The 13,182-nt window shown below is 47.6% G+C and overlaps 1 protein-coding gene across 1 annotated transcript; it reads right to left on the reverse strand.

Annotated features, from left to right (window-relative positions):
* Positions 1-368: 368 nt before the first annotated feature.
* Positions 369-9,637, reverse strand: Crx (cone-rod homeobox). Its single transcript, XM_006996912.3, has 4 exons — positions 9,599-9,637; positions 5,839-5,971; positions 3,723-3,874; positions 369-1,041 (listed from the first exon to the last, which is right to left on the reverse strand). Exons 1-4 carry the CDS (start codon positions 9,635-9,637, stop codon positions 391-393), a joined length of 975 nt encoding a protein of 324 aa, XP_006996974.1. The 3' UTR covers positions 369-390.
* Between the last annotated feature and the right edge of the window lie 3,545 nt (positions 9,638-13,182).

Raw genomic sequence — 13,182 nt, forward strand, 5'->3', positions numbered from 1 at the left:
GGCACTGTGAGTTCTGACTCAAACATTCTCCAGGTGAATTGCAAGAAAGATTTCCTCTGGAGCACATTCTCAGCACCTTTACTGAAGTCTTCGGAAAAGCAGCAGACATAAGCATCACAATCATGACATCTACTGATTGCTGCTGGGCTATCTCAGGAGAGGAAAGAGCCTCATTCATTGATGGGGGGGGGCGGGGGTTGGCTGTATAGGGGCTAGGCTCTCTGATGGAGCTCAGGTTGGACTGAACTGGAGGCTGAATTGTCCACAGCCTTTGGAGGGTTGCTACTTCCTGTCCCTTGCTAGGGGCTACTCTCCTGGAATCTAAGCTGGTGGAAGAAGATGGAGCCCAGAGAGGGTGCTTCAGCTGGAAGTGGGAATGGGAAACCTCTTCTACAAGATCTGAAACTTCCAGGCACTCTGATCTTTGTAGTCCAGAGGGTCCATGGGATTGTAGGTGAATTTCCAGGTGCCTGTGGGGTCTTTGAATTCCAGGCTGTCCACAGGGCTGTAAGTGCTGTAGCTCTGGCCTGACAACGAGGTGGGGGATTGAGCCAGGGATGGCCCCACAGAGGGGCCTGAGAGGGGGCTGAGAGCCGGACCCCCCAGCTGGGGCACCATGGGAGAAAGGTAGGGATCCAGCCCACTGAAATAGGAACTTGGAGATGCATAAGCCGAGGGGGAAGAACAGAAAGCCGAAGCAGGAGCATAGGTCATGGCATAGGGGGCTGAGGTGAGAGAGGGCCCTGAGGCCACTAGCCCAGCTCGCTGGGCCTCAGGCAGAGGAGACTCCGAGGCTGGACTCCAAATGGACACAGTGGCCACTGCCGTGGTAGGTGAGCCTGAGGGGCCAGGCAGAGAAGGGCTGTAGGAATCTGAGATGCCCAAAGGGTCTGTACAAACATCTGTGGAGGGTCGTGGGGATGTGCCCGCCTTCCTCTTAGCAGGACGAGCCTTGGCCTGTCCCCCCGGGGGCTGCTGCTGCTGCTGCTTCTGCTGCTGTCGCTGCTGTCTGCATTTCGCTCTGCGGTTCTTGAACCAGACCTAGAGAGAGAGGGAGGACGAGAGTGAATAAAATGTGAAAAGACCCCAGAGTCCTCAGGTGCCAAGGGAAGAAAGGCAAGGCTGGTGGAAACAGTCACACTTCTGTCACTCCGCATCCAACAGTGAGGCAGCTCTGCCATGATCTGTGTACCCATCCAATCAGCAAGTACACATGCACCCAGAAACCTACATGCACTGATCACACATGTCTCCTGCATGCAGGCAACCATACACATGCGCATGTATCAGTCTGCAGGCATCATCTACCCACTTGATTGATCACACATGCATGCATGCATGCAATCATGCATTATCCTTACATTATATGCATGCAGTCATACACATACCCACATACACACCTACATGTACTCAGCCACCTACCTGATCACAGGAAGATGTACACAGTCATGTATTATCCTCACCTATATATCATGCACATATGCACACATTGTATTAACATGCTCTTGCTCATGAATATGTACATGTGTTATACTCACATATCATACATGCACTATATCATGTTTGCATATACTCATCAGCCCATCCCATAGTATATACATACATGTAGTTTTACACATAGATGCAGTAATACCAGGGCTAGGGATGTAGCTCTGTGGTAGAGTATTTGCCTGACACACACAAGACTCGGTTCAATCTCCCACGCTGCAGAACAAACACACACACACATACACACACACACTTCTCTCACCCACTAATCCTCTCAGTCACCTGCTCTACTGCTTAAAGGAGTCATCAGAGGGGTTAATATTCTTCTACTGTGAGGAATATTAATGTTACAGTAAATGAGTAAACCACACATTTCAGCGGAGGCTCACTATGTAGCCCAGACCGGCACTCCTCCTGCCTCTGCCCCCTCCATGCTGAGACTGCAGGGATGAGCCACCAGCATGCTTAGCGCAGTAGTCTAGAGCTGGCAGTGTGCGGAAGATGCTGCTAAAGAGGGAAGTAGCAGCACTGGGGTTTCAGGTTGGAATTAAAAGTGTTATGATCCATGTGGCTGTCCTTGGTTTCTATGGTGACTTGATTGATCCACCGGTTGGTAAATAAGCATGGCGACGAGACAAGTCCCATGGAGCTAAGCTTAACGAGACAGGCCTGTTGTAATCCTGCTCTTCGGGAGGCTGACTCAAGAAGATCTGAAGCTAAAGGTCTGCAGGGCGGTAGAGTGAGTTCAAGGTCAGCCTGGGTAACTTGTGAGACTGTCTCACAATGCCAATGCTGCAATGGACAGCCCCACACCCATGCATATATGGGCAGCACAAACCAATCCAGTGAGTTATAAAGAGGACGAGGACGGAGAGGAGGAGGAGGAGGAAAAAAAAGACATGAATGAAGTTGAGCAGGAAAGGGAGCGGGGAGTCCTGGAGGGGGAAGTGGGGGTGGATATGATCTCAATACATTGTATCCATGCATGAAATTGCCAAATAAACCTTTATTACTTACTTAATTTTTTGAAATTATAATTACATCATTTCCACGTCCTTCTTCCAAATCAAAGAATAACTAAAAAATAATAAGATAACAAAACAGGGTAGAGAAATGGCTCGGTGGTTAAGAGCCCAGATTGCTCTTGCAGAGGACCTGGGTTCACTTCCCAGCACCCACATTGCAGGCCACGGCAGTGACCACTGTGTCCACTTGGAGTCCAGCCTCGGAGTCTCCTCTGCCTGAAGCCCAGCGAGCTGGGCTAGTGGCCTCAGGGCCCTGTAACTCCAGCTCTAGAGATCTGATGCCCTCTTCTGGCCTCCCCAGGTGCTGCACACATGTGCACATACACGCATACACATACATACATGCACACATACATGCACGCACGCACGCACGAACGCACGCACGCACACGAGTAGAATTAAAAATAAATCTCTAGCCTAGTACAGTGGCACAATACCTTTAATCTCAGCACTTGGGAATCAGAGGCAGGTGGATCAATGGTGAGTTCAAAGCCAGCCTGCTCTACATAGTAAGACCTTGTCTCAAAAATAGTTTTAGCCAGGAGGTGGTAGGACATGCCTTTAATCCCAGCACTCAGGAGACAGGGGCAGGAGGATCTCTGAGTTCCAGGCCAGCCTGGTCTACAGAGTGAGAGCCAGGACAGCCAGAACTGTTACACAGAGAAGCCCTGTCTTGGAAAACAAAAATAACTAGTTTTAAGATCAAAAATAAATAAAAAGGGGGCTGGTGATATATTTCAATGGTGGATCAACTGTGCATGTGTGAGACCCTGAAAATCAATCCTCATTTCTGAAAATACAGGAAACAGTGCAAAGGGAAGTAGAACACTTGGAGGACAGTGTGGTGAGAAGGCATCAAATAACAGGGAAGTTGGCCAGCCTGGTCTACAGAGAGAGTTCCAGGATGGCCAGGACTACACAGAGAAACCTTATCTTGAACAGAGGAGGAGGAGGAGGAGGAGGAGGAGGAGGAGGAGGAGGAGGAGGAGGAGGAGGAGGAGGAGGAGGAGGAGGAGGAGGAGGAGGAGGAGGAGGAGGAAGAGTTAAGAGTTATTAAGTGACATAAGGGAAGTGAGAGGCAATTAGGCTACTGCTTCAAAATTGTGGCTATTTCCCCGTGGCCTGTCTTTCCTCCACTCTGGATCTGATAACGACACACAGAAGATCACAGTAAGGGTCAGGAGGGGTCCAAGGAGCAGAACATCCTACCTGGACCCTGGACTCGGGCAGGTTGATCTTGAGAGCCACCTCCTCGCGTGCATACACATCCGGGTACTGGGTTTTGGAGAACAGGGCCTCCAGCTCCTCCAGCTGGCTCCTCGTGAACGTGGTTCGCTCCCGCCGCTGCTTCCTGGGGGCGCCTGCATATGGACGATGAAAGAACCCTCAGGTTAGTTGGTCTGCCGGCTGGAGGCCCTGAGGTCCAGTGGGACAACCGCCCAGAAGTCCTTTCTGTACATTTGTCCGCCTAAGCAAGGGGCTGTATTTATCCCCCGGCCTTGTAGCATGGGCTCAGTTCCCAGAGGAACTGGAGATGCCTTCTAGTCACATGTCCGCTGGAGGGACCTGCTTTTAGCCCTGCAAGGATTTGCCCCTGGTTTTGTGTTTTATTCTCATTTCTCTCCTCCCTCCTTCTCCTCTTTTCTTTCTTTCTTTCTTTCTTTCTTCCTTCCTTCCTTTCTTTCTTTGTTTTTTTTTTTTTTTTTGGTTTTTTTTTTTTTTTTTGGTTTTTCGAGACAGGGTTTCTCTGTGTAGCTTTGCTCCTTTCCTGGAACTCACTTTGGAGACCAGGCTGGCCTCGAACTCACAGAGATCCGCCTGCCTCTGCCTCCCGAGTGCTGGGATTAAAGGCGTGCACCGCCGCAGCCACCACCGCCCGGCTGTTTCTTTCTTTCTTTCTCTCTTTCTCTCTCCCCCTCCCTCTCCCTCTCTTTCTCCCCCATCTCTCTCATACACACACCCCCACCCACCTCACCCTACCTCACCCCACCCTCCCCTCCCCACCCACCCACACCCCCCACACCCCGCCTTCCTATTTCTTCTCCCCTTCTCTTTCATTATAGCAAGGTTTCACTATGTAGCCCAGGCTGGCCCTGAAATCCTTGCTTCTCCTACTTCAGTCTCCCAAATAGCTGGGATTACAGGCATGAGCCACTGCATCAGACTCCCCTACTGAACCTCTTTATGCACAAAGACACATTCAGTTGAAGCATGATGTTGCTAACGACCAAGCACTTCGGCCCATAAGAGTGATGTCTCTATGGTTCAACTTAATGTAAAAGAAAAAAAGAAAGTGGGCTGGCAAGATGGCGCAGAACATAAAGGCAATTGTGGACAAGCCTGAAGACCTGAGTTCAGTCCCCCACATAGTAGAAGGGAAAAAAACAACTCCCAAAAGTCATTCTGAATTTATAAAGAAACATGATCTACATAGTGAGTTTCAGGCCAGCCATGGCTACATAATAAAAACCTGTCTCAAAAAAAAAAGAAAAGAAAAGAAAAGAAAGGAAGGAAGGAAGGAAGACAGAAAGAGAGAGAGAAAATAAAAAGAAGAAAACTGTTAAATACTAAGTATGAGAGTAGAGCATGATGGTTCAGGACTACAATCCCAGCCCTCTAGAGACTGAACCAGGAGACTGGGGGTGTGGCTCAGTGGTAGAGCCCCTGCCTAGAGTCCCCCAGTGAGGGGCTGGGGTGTGGCTCAGTGGTAGAAGCTTCTGCCTAGAATCCCTCCCACACCCCACCCCCACCTCCCTGTGAAGGTGATCCATGGCTCCTCAAGGCTCTGGATTCCAGCCCAACAACCTCTAATCCAAAAAGAGAAAAATAAAAAGAGACAGCGAGAAAGAAAAGGTGGTTCCATGGACATTGGAGTGCTAACTTCTTTTAGAAATAAAACTTTATAGACAGATGGAAATCCCTACTGATTCTGTTTCCAGACCACTGCCCTTCCAATGCCATGACTATATACTCTCCTGAATCCCTGGGGGACATGTAAAAGTCCCCTGGATGCCGGGCAGTGGTGGCACACGCCTTTAATCCCAGCACTTGGGAGACAAAGACAGGTGGATCTCTGTGAGTTCGAGGCCAGCCTGGGCTACAGAGTCAGTTCCAGATCAGGCTCCAAAGCTACACAGAGAAACCCTGACTTGAGAGAGAAGAAAAAAAGAAGTCCCTTGGATGCCAAATCTCTTTGCAGATGAACATAGAGCTGGTACATGGCGCTACTGCCTCCTCCAACCCACAAATGCTTTTCTCCTGAGGGCAAGGAACCTCAGATCTTCCTAAACGCCAAGATGGGGATAGGAAGGAGGAACACACTTACTTGAGTATGGGACAGCCTGGTGCATCAGGTCCACACTGGGGCCACTCAGAGCCAAGGCATTGACCGAATAGTGAGGCCCCGGGTTCATATACGCCATCATGATCTTCAGTGACTGGGGCCCAGATGAGGGCACCTGTAAGAGAAGAGGTTCTCCAGCAGTCCGCCCTGTACACCACCTGGGCACTGACAAGCTAATACTCACATCCTGCTTCTGGGGCTCTTCTTTGGGAACCAATTTTGTCCATTAACCTATCTCTATCTATCTATCTATCTATTATCTGTCTATCTATCTATAGCTAGCTTTTGTTTTTAGAATCCAAGTGATATGGCACATTCATTTAATTCATTAAACACTCACAATGAAGAGACAGAGGCAGGTAGATCTCTGTGAGTTCAAGGCTAGCCTGGTCTACATAATGTGTTTCAGGGCCTCACAATATAGCTTTAGCTGGCGTGGAACTCAGTTTGTTGTTGTTGTTGTTTTTATTTGTTTTGTTTTGTTTTTCAAGATAGGGTTTCTCTGAAGCCTTGGCTGTCACGGAACTCACTCGGTAGACCAGGCTGGCCTCAAACTCAGATCCACCTGCCTCTGCCTCCTGAGTGCTGTGATTAAAGGCATGTGCCACCATCACCCAGCTCTGGAACTCAATTTGTAGACCAGGCCACAATACCCAACTCAAAAAAAAATAGTTTTTTGTTTTGTTTTGTTTTTTGGTTTTATGCAACAGGGTCTCATGTAGCCCATGCTAACACTAAACTAATCAAAACTTTTGGTATTTCTAACCATCCTGTTTCTACCTCACAAGTGCTAGGACCATAGACATTAGCCAACACTCCAAGTGTGGGGTGAGTGTGTGTGTGTATGTATAGAGGTGGAGGGGAAGCCAAAATTCAACCCCAAGATTGTTCATCAGGCCACCTCATATTTTTATTTTATGTTTGAAAGAAGGTCTTATATAGCTCAGATTGGCCTCAAATTTACTAGGTAGCTGAGAATGACCTTGAACTCCTGATCTTTTTATCTCCACCTCCAAGGTGCTAAAATCACAGGTCATCATCACCACACCTGGATTATCTGGTGCTGGGCACTGAACCCAGGTCTTCACGCATGCTAGACATGCACTCTAACTAATGAGCTACATCCCCTGAAGTGTGATCCTAATTAGTCTTATCAATAAAAACCAAGAGTCAGATATCAGGGTGAAAGCTGAAAGATCAAAGAAGCAAAGCAGCCATGGTGGCTTCTTACCTCTCCGAATCCTCAGACGGATACAGTCCGAGGTCCTGTCTCCACCGGCCTTATACTCCTGTCTCTGCCTCCTGAGTGCTGAGATTAAAGGTGTGAGCCTCCCAAGGGCTGGAATTAAAGGTATGTTCCACCACTGTCTGGCCTCTATGGTTAACTCATGGCTAGCTCCACCCTCTGATCTCTAGGTAAGTTTCATTGTCAGAAACACAAACAAAATATCACACAATAACCCCAGTTCCCACCTTGATTTTTGAGATCAGGTTTCTCATGGTTTGGAAGTCACCACATAGGCTACAGTGGCTGGCCAGCAAGCCTCAGGGATCTGTCTGTCTCTGTTTCACCAGTATTGGGATTATAAACAGGACACCATGCCCTTTTTTTTTTTTTCCCTCGAGGCAGGGTTTCTCTGTGTAGTCCTGGCTATCCTGGATCTCCCTCTGTAGACCAGACTAGCCTTGAACTCACAGAGATCCACCTTCCTCTGCCTCCCAAGTGCTGGGATTAAAGGTGTGCACCACCACCACCACCACCACCACCACCACCACCACCACCACCACCACCACCACCACCTCCTGGCCCATGACCATTTTTTTTTTTCTTGGTTAATTAATTTTTTTTTCTTCATTTTTTTTTATTATTTTTATTTTACAACACCTTTCAGTTCGACATAATAGCCACAGATTCCCCTGTTCTCCCCCTCTCACCCACCCCTCCCCCCAGCCCACCCCCCATTCCCACCTCCTCCAGATCAAGGTCTCCCCCGAGGACCGGGGTTGACCTGGTAGACTCAGTCCAGGCAGGTCCATTCCCCCCTCCCAGACCGAGCCAAGTGTCCCTGCATAAGTCCCAGGATTCAAACAGCCAACTCATGCAACGAGCCCAGGACCTTAACCTGGCTTCTGGAGACTAAATTCAGGTCCTCATACTTGCACAGCCAGCAGTTTGCTAAATAAGATATCTCCTGGATCCACCCTCAGTGGGACAAGAAACCAGACTGGCCTCAAACTCATAGCAATGCTCCTGCCTCAGCATGCTGGGGTGACTGTCAAAGTCACACTTTGATACTAAGTGTACATGTTACATATTCTCCTGTATGTCCAAATTATAGGTAATGATAGGTTATATAAAATGTTTGTTATGTATTTAATATAAAGTTTATGGACATACCTACTATATATAATGTGTATATAGGATTCCAAGGATAAAAGCCAGGACTGTCAACATGCACATTATGCCACTGTTTGTCTTTAAACATGGCACTAATTTTAAACATATAATATATAGGGACTGGAGAGATGGCTCTGCAGTTAAGAGCACTGGCTGCTCTGGCAGAGGACTGGGTTCCATTCCCAGCCCCTACATGGTAAATCACATCTAACTCCCTCCTCTGACCTCCATGGGCATTGTGTGTGCATGCTGCACATGGTACACTAAAGCACACACAGAAGGAGGGGCAGGAGAAGAGGAGGGAGGAGGAGCTGGGGTTGGTATGTAAAATGAAAAAATTTAAATAAAAAAATAAAGGGAAAAATGAATTCAAAAATGGAAGAAAAAAAGAGAGAGAGAACGCTGGAGCCACACACCTTTAATCCCAGCACTCAGGAGGCGGATCTCTGTGAGTATGAGGTCTGACTGATCTACATAGTGAATTCTGGGACAGTCAGGGCTATGTAAAGAGAACCCCATCTCTAAGAAGGAGGAGGAGGAGAGGAGGGGAAGGAAAGTAGGAGAGGGGATGGAAGAGAAGAGAAGGGAAGGGAAGGGAAGGGAAGGCAAGGCAAGGCAAGGCAAGGGAAAGGAAAGGGGCTGGAAAGATGGCTAAACAGTTAAGAGCATTCATTGTTCTTCCAAAGGACCCAGGTTCAGTTCCAGCCCCAGCATTGTGTGTTCCACCTGTAACTTCAGCTCCAGAGTATTCTATGCCCCTAGCCTCCAAAGGCACCTGCATTCATATGCACATACCCACAAAGCACACACACACATACACATAATTTTTTAGAAATGAAAATATATTCTAGCCGGGTGGTGGTGGTGGTGGTGGTGGCAGCGGCGGCGGCGGCGGCGGCGCACGACTTTAATCCCAGCACTTGGGAGGCAGAGGCAGGTGGAACTTGAAAAACCAAAAAAAGAAAAAGAAAAAAAGAAAGAAAGAAAAGAAAAGAAGAGAAAAGGAAATATATTCTAAAAAAGCAGGGCAGGGGTGGGAGGGAGGGAATGCAGATTCTGGAAGGTGCCTCTCAGGTTAAGAGCTCTTGCTGCTCTTCCAGAGAACCCAAATTCAGTTCCAAGCACTTATATCAGAGAGCTCACAACTGCCTGTAACTCTAGCTCCAAGGGAGCCAATGCCTTCCTCTGGCCTCTGTGGGCACCCTCACTCAACTGCTCATATACACAAATAACATTTTTTCAACTTTTTTTTTAAAGATTTATTTACTTATTATGTATACAGGAGAGGGTACCAGATCGCATTACAGATGGCACCATGTGGATGCTGGGAATTGAACTCAGGACCTCTGGAAGAGCAGTCAGTGCTCTTAACCTCTGAGCCATCTCTCCAGCCCCCATTTTTTCATCCTAATAATAATAATAATAATAATAATAATAATAATAATAATAATAATTAGTATGTGGGCTGAAAAGGTGGTTCAGTGGTTAAGAACACTTGTCACACCACACAATCGTGAGGACCTAAGTTCAGATCCAGCACCCGAGTTTAAAAGCTCAGCTTGCTGGATGTAGTAATATGTGACTTAAATCCCAGCACTTGGGCTGGAGAGATGGCTCAGTGGTTAAGAGCACTGGCTGTTCTTCCAGAGGTCCTGAGTTCGATTCCTAGCCACCCACAGGGTGGCTCACAACCATCTGTGATGGGATCTGATTCCTTCTTTGGGTGTGCATGAAAACAGAGCACTCATATGCATAAAATAAATAAGTCTTTAAAAAAAAAAAATCCCAGCACTCAGGAGGCAGAGGTTGGCGAATCTCCGAGTTCAAGGACAGCTCCATCTACCAAGGGGGTTCCAGGACAGCCACAGCTACAGAGAAGAGGGGAGGGACCCACAAACTCCTCTAACACTAAGGCTGTGAGAGGCAGACACAAGAGGATCACCAGGGCTTGCTGACTACCAGCCCAGATCCAGGCTCAGTGAGAGACCCCGTCTCAATAATGTGGACAGTGACAGAGAAGGACAGCTGGTGTCCCCACGGGTGTGCACACATCTTTACACACGTGAGCATGCACCACACACATACACACACAAAATAGAGCCAGTATCAAGATCATGATGGGGAAACCTACAGAGACAACCAAACCAAGCTAGTGGGAACTCATGAACTTTAGACCAACAGCTGTGGAGCCTGCGTGGGACTGGACAAGGCCCTCTGCATAAGCGGGACAGTTGTGTAGCCTGATCTGCTTAAGGGGCCCCCTGGCTGTAGGATCAGGATCCATCCTGGGTGCGTGAGCTGACTTTTTGGAGCCCACTACCTTTGGTGGGACACCTCGAACAGCCTTGATGCAGGGGGAGGGGCTTGGACCTGCCCCTACAGAACATACCAGGCTCTGCTGACTCCCTGTGGGAGGCCTTGTCTCGTTGGAGGAGAGAATGGGGGGTGGGGAAGACTGGAGAGGCAGGAGGAGGGGAGAGGGGGGGAATCTGTGGTTGGTAAGTAAAATGAATAAAGAAGTTCCTTAATAAAAAAAATGAATTAAAAAAGTAAATATTTCCCCTTTTCTTGAAAAATAAATAAATAGGTGAGGCCAGTGAGATGGCTTGGTGAGTAAAGGCACCTGTTGGGGAGCCAGACAACCCGAGTTGGTCTCCCAGTACCCACGTGGTAGAGCAGTGGTTCTCCACCTTCCTAATGCTTCGGCCCTCTAACACAGTTCCTCACCTTGTGGTGACCCCCAACCATAACGAACTGTAATTTTGCTACTCTTTGAATCATAATGTAAATATCTGATATGCAAGATAGCAGATATGCGACCCCTGTGAAAGGGTCTTTCCATACCCTCCCCAAGGGGTCACGCTCCACAGGTTGAGAACTGCTGTGTAGGAGAGACCTGACCTCGGACCTCTAGCCGGAACCACCCTGCTAACACTGCTGGACCCTCCTCCCTCTCTATCTAGATGTGGAGGCTTACCCACATCTGTTGTCCCAGCATCCAAGAAGCTGAGGCAGGAGGATTGACTCAAATTTGTGGCCAACCTGGGATTCATTTCAGACCCTGTCTCAGAAACAACAGCAGGAGACCGGGGGTGTGGGTCAGCCGGCACAGAGCTTGCCTCCGATATACAAAGCCTTGGGTTCGACCCCCAGCAGCGAATACTCTGGACACGGTGAAACACCTGTAATTCCAGAGCTCAGAAGATGGAGGCTGGAGGGTCAAGGACACTCTAGGCTACTTATCATGATGGAGGCCACCCTGGGATACATGAGAGCCTGTCTCAAAAGTGAGGGGGTACTGAAGAAATGGCTAAGTCGATAAAAGTGCTTAGGGCAAAGCATGAGGGGCTGAGTTCACATACACAGGAACCGTGTCAAAAGCCAGCAGCCACGGCTGCATGTGCCTGTAACTATAGCATCAGAAAGGGCAGAGACGACAGCGGAGACAGAGACAGGTGGACCCCAGGAGCTGGCTACACAGACAGCCGGTCAAAATGTCCAGCTTCCAGCACAGTAAGAAACCTTGTCCAAAAAAAAAAAAAAAAAACACCAGCGGCGGCGGCGACAGTGTTGCACGCCTTTAATCCCAGCACTCGGGAGGCAGAGCCAGGCGGATCTTTGTGAGTTCGAGGCCAGCCTGGTCTACAGAGCGAGATCCAGGAAAGGTGCAAAGCTACACAGAGAAACCCTGTCTCGAAAAGCTAAAAAAAAAAAAAAAAGAAAGAAAAGAAAGAAAGAAAGAAAGAAAGAAAGAAAGAAAGAAAGAAAGAAAGAAAGAAAGAAAGAAAGAAAGAAAGAAAGAAAAAGAAAAAAGAAACCTTGTCTCAAGGTAACAAGGCAGAGCTCAAAGGAGAAAAATATTGATGTCACCCTCTGGCCTCCACACATGAAGACACATTCAAATATATACTTATGAGCATACATCTCACACACACACATACACACACACACACACACACACACTCCAGAAGAATCCCAGCACTCTAGAGGTAGAAGGATCCAAAGTTCAAGGTCATCCTCAGCTATATAGCATATCCAAGGCCAGCCTGGGCCACAAAAGACTTTTTAAAATAAATAAATAAAAATAGCCAGGTGTGGTAGCTCACACCTTTAATCTCAGAACTCAGGAGGCAGAGGCAGGTGGATCTCTGTGAGTTTGAGGCCAGCCTGGGCTACAGAACTAGTTCCAGGACAGCCAGGGCTACACAGATACAAACCCCTGTCTCAGAAAACCAAACCAATTAATAAATAAATAGAAAAATGAAAAGATGCCAAATATTGCACTATTAGCTGAATTTTACTGTTTCTTGGAATTTTTTGTTGCTCTCTTTTTGTTTAATGTCATGTGGGTGTATTTCCTGTATGTATGTCTATTCACCATATGCATGTGTCAGCAGAAGCCAGAAGTGGGTGCTGGGTGCCCTGGAACTTGAATTACAGACAGTTGTGAGCCATCATGTGGATGCTGGGAATTGAACCCCAGTCCTCTGGAAGAGTAGCCAGTATTCTTAACCACTGAACCATCCAGCCCCCTACTTTTTATTTTTTTAAGATAGGGTCTCTGTAAGATATAGTCTATGTATCCCTGGCTAACCTAGAACTCACTTTTTAGACCAAGCTGGCCTCAAATTGACAGAGATCTGCCTGCCTCTAACTCTTGAGCACTAAGATTAAAGACATCCACTACTATGCCCTGCTACATGTCTCTATAATTTCTTTGAATGACCACAGCCCCTAGAAAAGCTGCTGCAGCCATCAAGGCAAAACACATTGCTAATATTGGTCTTTTCTTTCAAAAATAAATATAAATAAATATAAAAATATAGACATCTATAACTTGAGTTCTCAAAAAAAAATTAGCCATGCTCTCAACTTCAAAGAAAGAATTTCAGTTTACTGTACTGAGCTGGCATTGAACAGAAATTAAC

Source organism: Peromyscus maniculatus, chromosome 1 (assembly GCF_049852395.1).
Source record: "Peromyscus maniculatus bairdii isolate BWxNUB_F1_BW_parent chromosome 1, HU_Pman_BW_mat_3.1, whole genome shotgun sequence".
NCBI classification, from domain to species: Eukaryota; Metazoa; Chordata; class Mammalia; order Rodentia; family Cricetidae; genus Peromyscus; species Peromyscus maniculatus.